The sequence below is a fragment of the Akebia trifoliata genome, chromosome 16 (assembly GCF_017979445.1).
Source record: "Akebia trifoliata isolate Shusen 1 chromosome 16, ASM1797944v1, whole genome shotgun sequence".
Classification (NCBI taxonomy): Eukaryota; Viridiplantae; Streptophyta; class Magnoliopsida; order Ranunculales; family Lardizabalaceae; genus Akebia; species Akebia trifoliata.
The window spans coordinates 30946916-30953540 of record NC_141390.1 but is presented as its reverse complement, the minus strand read 5'-3'; the positions used below and the strand labels follow the sequence as shown (position 1 = coordinate 30953540).

General features: G+C 38.4%; 1 protein-coding gene across 1 annotated transcript; it reads left to right on the top strand.

The window, feature by feature from the left end:
- Positions 1–369: 369 nt before the first annotated feature.
- Positions 370–4889, top strand: LOC147383519 (acetate--CoA ligase CCL3-like). Its single transcript, XM_086427556.1, has 3 exons — positions 370–652; positions 2477–3067; positions 3866–4889. Exons 1-3 carry the CDS (start codon positions 437–439, stop codon positions 4760–4762), a joined length of 1704 nt encoding a protein of 567 aa, XP_086283682.1. The 5' UTR covers positions 370–436; the 3' UTR covers positions 4763–4889.
- Positions 4890–6625: the final 1736 nt, after the last annotated feature.

Genomic DNA, 6625 nt, shown 5'->3' with positions numbered 1-6625 from the left:
AGAAATTCCACGTGGCAGTGTGTAGTGTCAATCTCTGTACAGAGACGTTTACGTTACGAAGTTTTCGAGGTAAATCCTCGCTGCTGAGTCACACTAATCTCTAGAAAATCTATGTTGTTCGTCTTATCGTAAGCCCTAAAACCGTCGATTGATGGAGAACCTCAACCTTGACCCAGGGATATCTTTCCATCTAAGCCTTAAGTTGGACACACTCCATCAAACGTAGTTAGAACCTAGGATTTCCTTATTTGATATCTCTTTCTTGATCCAAGTGTCCCATCCTATTTGTAACTTACGTCACTTAGGCCGACAGAGACAAAAGCTTTGGCTCAGTCCCTTCTATAAATAACAGTCTGATCTGAGAAGGCCGTATTCAAAGATAGAGAGAGAGAGAGAGAGAGAGAGAGGGAGAGGGAGAGAGAGTTGCAGGTCATTAATGGCGGTTGCAGGAGATATAGACGATTTGCCGAAGAACGAGGCAAACTACACAGCTCTAACACCGCTATGGTTTCTGGAGAGAGCCGCTTTGGTTCATCCACAGAGGAAATCGATCGTTCATGGATCTCTACACTATACCTGGATCCAGACTTACCAGCGATGTCGTCGCTTCGCTTCTGCACTTTCGAACCACTCGATTGGTGTAGGAAGCACTGTAAGTTTGATTTGAAATCTCAGATTAATTTTCTATGTTTTTGGTTCTGTTTTGGTAATTTTATTTACGAGGTTAATTACGGTGATTTTGTTGCGGAATTCTATGTTGATCGATTATTTGTTTTTAATTGAGGATTTGAGCTTTGAATCTGGTCAAATGATCTTGATTTAGAAATCTGAAAGCGAATCTCCTGGTCTCTCTCGGACGAGTAATCTCATCTTGATTGAGTCAAACCTTCTGTTTTAAATTAGTTAGAGAGATATAATTGGGCGTCATCTTTTTGGCTAAAATTTCCACAAGAAAAGATAATCAGAAGAGACGTCATAAATTGACGCGGTAAATAGTACGTGGATGACGTGTCAGGGACACGGATGGCGTGGCATAAGAACCGTACATCTATACTCTTCGGGAAACACAACTGCTCATCCACGTACTAGATTTAACATTAGTCTCAAGAAGAAGGGCCACTTTAAAAATAGGGTTTGTTAACGTGTTAAGATGTACGTACACCTTGGAAATAAGCATTTAGGGTATTTTTTACCCGAAAAGATGATTTGAGGGCATTTTAGGTACTAAAAAAAACCTTTTTGATGTGTACGTAATGTATTTTAACGTGTGCCCTTAGGGCACATGTTACAAGCGCCTTAAAATTAAGAGTCCTAGTAAAATGACTTGCTAGGTGTCATACTCAATCAACTCATTGACGTGGACAAGTTTGGAAATCGTAGATGTGTATGCCTCGAGATACAAGGCTCCCTCGAGATATTTCTTTTATATGAGGAAGTGCAACTGTTTATACTGAGGTGTACAGATCTACGATTCCCAAACTTGTCACATCAGTAAGTCGATTGAGTATTGCCACCCGGTGAGTCATTTTATCAGGACTATAAAACTAATGGAGTTGTGATAATCAGACGCCCCCCTCTGACATATGCCCCCATCAGATCATTTGCCTCCGGATACAATAGAAAAGGTTTATGGGTTGCGTATCCTAAGGCAAATGATCTACGATTCTATGATGGGGTCGTAGGTTAGAGGGGGGCATTAGAAAATCATTCGTCAAACCAATATTGGGAATCAATCCATTTGCTACACTAACTAATTTTAGTTTTACTAAATTACCCTTTCCTCACCTCTTTTAACTTGCCCAATTTTTTCAATAGTGATTACTATCCATTTCAACGATTTGTAATAGTGAATAATAAATAGAGAATTATATATTCATAATTTTAAAGATTTAGACGTAATTTTTTTATCTATTCCGACTATTTATGATAACAAATTACAAATGGATAATGACATCATACTCATAATTTTGAAGATCTAATTATAACATTTTATCCAAATGTCCATTTTGCGATTATAATATATGTATGCCTTTTGGGTATTTTTGAAAGATATTTCCATGTAGAGCTAGAAAATTTTGAATCATTGAGATCAACTCTTGCAGTTCGATCTCGATGTTTGAAGTATCGATCTCAACACTTAAAACATAGACCTCGATTCAAAAATTTTGAGTTTGACAGTGAATAAATATTCTCACAATATCCCAAAATACACATGTTATAACGGTGAAATGGATACTCGGATCAAACATTACACCATTGTAATATAGACATTTGGTTTTTCAAAAATATCTATCCATCGTTGAGTTCGAAAATTTTGAATTGTCAAGGTCTTTGAAGTGTTGAGATCAACATATAAAATGTCGAGATTAATGCTTCACACAAGAAGTTCAATTAATTGCCTTTAGTTTTGTGCTTTTCTTAATTCAATCAGAGATAATTGGTGATGAAATCTTCCTTTCCTGTTATATTCTGGCAGGTAGCCATAATTGCGCCAAATATTCCGGCCCTTTATGAAGCTCACTTTGGAGTTCCAATGGCTGGAGCTGTATTGAACACTGTTAACGTTCGCCTAAATGCACCTACTACTGCTTTCCTCCTAGAGCACTCATCGGCTGCAGTTGTAATGGTGGACCAAGAATTCTTCTCCTTAGCAGAGGAAGCTTTGAAGATCATGGAAGACAAAAACAATAGAAATTTTAAACCTCCACTTTTGATTGTCATAGGTGATCAACATTGTGACCCGAAATCACTCAAATATGCTCTAGAAAAAGGGGCAATTGAGTATGATAAGTTTTTGGAAACTGGTGACCCTGAATTTGCTTGGAAACCACCTATGGATGAGTGGCAGAGTATTGCTTTGGGTTATACTTCTGGGACAACCTCTAGCCCAAAGGGGGTGGTTTTGAGCCATCGAGGGGCATATCTCATGTCTCTGAGTTGTGCTTTTATATGGGGGTTGACTGAAGGGGCTGTATACCTCTGGACTCTTCCCATGTTCCACTGCAATGGTTGGTGTTACACTTGGTCACTTGCAGCTCTATGTGGAACAAGCATATGTCTTCGTCAGGTATGTATTTTAATGGATCCAAAGAAATTTCATTTTCTGCATTTATGGAAGAAGTCTTTCTCATGCCATTATGCCAGTAACCTCTGTTTTTTATTCTTTCTGTGTAAGCTCGATTTACACTTTAAGTAGAAATAGCCAAATTTATTATCAACATGAACTTGAAGCATAGGCCGCCACCCTTCCACTCAAAACTGAAGAAATATACTTGAGTATAATTACAGCTAACATCGTCAATAAAATTGATCTCAACTCAAGAGGAACACTTCTCTTATCAACTAAAATAGAGAAAGAAGAAAATCCGCTTCCATAGAAAGAAGAATTTGGTGCAAAATTTTGGCTCTAAAAGGCCAAGAATTTTTTTTTTATGTGTTCAAAGAGTCTAAGAAACCATTGGAAGATACATGCTTTGTCTGAATATATAGTTGAAGATAAAAAGAGTGGAATGAAGAAATAGGATTCATGTGGTCAAGGCTAGTATTTGGGCTATAAGGTGAAGAGATGATGTGCGAAGATATCATCACTTCACCTTGGGGTTTAGTTTTTGCGAAATTGAATGTGGATTGATATCTATGTTTGATTGAATCATATTACATGCATGTTTTTTGAAGGCTAAAGGGTCTAGTTTGTGTTAGTTGGACACTTTCGAATCTGATTTTTGGGGATCATTGGAGTTTAACAGTCCCAACCCACCATTTATCTATATGTCATTTTCTTGATCTATCAAATGTGTTTAATAACTATTTGGTTTATGTTACATAAGATAATTCTCTTTCTCGGGAAATATTTGCATGTTTGCAGGTAACACCCAAGGCTGTTTACTCAGCCATAGCCAACCTAGGAGTGACCCACTTCTGTGCTGCACCAGTGGTCCTCAACAGTATAGTCAATGCCCCACCAGAGCAAATTATCCAACCTCTTCCCCGAATTGTCAATGTGAATACTGCTGGAGCAGCACCACCTCCTTCTCTTCTGGAAGCCATGTCTCAACGCGGGTTCCACATGACCCACACTTACGGCCTCTCTGAGACCTATGGTCCCTCCACCGTGTGTGCATGGAAGCCCGAATGGGACATATTACCCCCTGATACTCAAGCCCGCCTAAATTCTCGACAGGGTGTCCGCTACATTGGATTGGAGGGTCTCGATGTAATCGACACCCAGACCACAAAACCTGTCCCCGCTGATGGTACCACCATTGGGGAGATCGTAATGCGTGGGAATCTAGTGATGAAGGGATATTTAAAGAATCCGAAAGCAAACAAGGAGACCTTTGCAAATGGGTGGTTTCATTCTGGAGACCTTGGTGTGAAGCATCCAGATGGGTATATAGAGGTCAAAGACAGGTCCAAGGACATAATTATCTCTGGGGGTGAAAACATCAGTACTTTGGAGATAGAAAGCACTCTATACCGACACCCGGCTGTGTTAGAGACTTCGGTAGTGGCAAGACCAGACGAGAAGTGGGGGGAGTCACCATGTGCCTTTGTGACATTGAAACCAGGGGTGGATGGATCTAAAGAACAGGAACTTGCCGAAGATATCATGAAGTTTTGCCGATCAAAGATGCCGGCTTATTGGGTTCCTAAGTCGGTGGTGTTTGGGCCTTTGCCGAAGACAGCGACGGGGAAGATACAAAAGCACTTGTTGAGGGCAAAGGCCAAAGAGATGGGACCTATTAAGATGAGCAGATTATAATCCAGCATAAAATTAGGTGAGAGGAATCATTGCAATAAGTTCGTTTTCTTGTGCTCTGTAGTAGAGTAGTGAAATGTTATCTGTGGATTTTTCAGCTTTCTAGCGAAATAAATCATTGTTTAGATTATGGATGCCGATCTCGAATAATGATGATGATGGATTCAAAAATGAAAATCTACATAATTGGTTGGGGGAAACTTCAAACTAGTTTTCGCTCAATTGAATGAAATAGAGTTCATAAAGATAATTTCAGTTGTCCCTAGTGGGTCGATAGCTTTGGCTCTTCATCTTCTTTCTCTTCTCTTGGATACCAAATCATAATATGCCTGCGCCTTTAATTGGGAGACTATGTTCGCTACTATATTTTTTCACTTCCACTTCGTAGCTGAGACACTAGAATTAGATGGTGAGGGACAAAGTGGTACGAATGATTGTTCTACCAAAGTGTGCGCAAGTGCGATTATGTTTTCTTTATGACTAATGATTTCGGACTTGAGAATTTTCACTTAGGTCTGACATGGCAAGAGTAGAACTGTTGATTTTCCTTGTGTATCCTGAAGAATCCCAAAGAATGATTGTTCTACCAAAGCGTGCACGAGTGCGATTATGTTTTCTTTATGGCTTATGATTTTTTGACTCGAGAATTTTCACTTAGGTCTGACATGGCAAGGATAGAGCCATTGATTTTTCCTTGTGTATCCCAAAGAATCCATGTTAGAACCGAGTTAGATCTAACTCATTGGCCATAAAGAAAACATAATCGCACACTTAGGTAGAACAATCATTCATACCACTTTGGCCCCCACAAAGGAATGTACTGATTGGTATTTCATTTATGTTTATGATGTGAATTATAAATTATTGGATGGTAATGACCTTCCTCCATCGTCATCGATATCGGATTCCAAAAATCGAGTTCTTGCTTAAGTCAAAATATATATTATTTCAAGGTCTCAAATATCTCTAACTACCTCAAAATTTATATTCTAGAGTTAGGTATTTCTTTTTGAGTTGTGATAATATGATGCCCCTCTCTGACACACTCATCGTAGATCATTTTTCTTGAAATACACAAGAAAAAGATTTATGATTATATGTATCCGAGGCAAATGATCTACGGTTTTGTGATTGGGGGCATAGTGGCGTCAGAAAATCATTACACCTTCATTTTTTGGGAATTAGATAGAGTGCATTGATTATAGAGTCGTGGTAATATGACGCTCCCCTCTTACACATGCCCCTATCATAGAACTGTAGATGAATTGCCTCGGGATACACAAGAAAAAGATTTACGATCATGCTTATTTTAAGACAAATGATCTGTTCTGTGACGGGGGTGTGAGAAAATCATTACAAGGGTAATACCAAGTCAGAGAACAAGTAGAGGACGATTTCTTTTACTAGATCTAAGAACTTTTTGTTGATTTTCCAAGGAGAAAAGATGATACATGGCATGAGAGGTTGGTCAGTGTGGAGGTTGTTGAGGTTGCTGGTGAGTTTTAAGAGAGATTGATTGATTGATTTGATGAATGAATGCGTGATGATTGAAGTTAGGTGTGACCATGCAATTATTGTGTCACAAGAACAAATTAGGGAAGAGAGAGATTGTGATGTGGTAACTAAAGTCTGGTGTGATAATAGAATTTCTATGGTGATTTATAAGAAAAATTTGCATGAGAATGTATTGTGTGGCAAAATCAATGGGGTCCAATCATCGTGGCGATATTTGGATATTCTCTTGTTGGAGTATAAATAAAAAGAAAATTTTGATTTGATTAATTAGATAATCTTTAACAAAATAATGTTCAAAATTAATGGATATGTATCAATTATGAAAAATTATCAAATCTAATCATTTTTAAT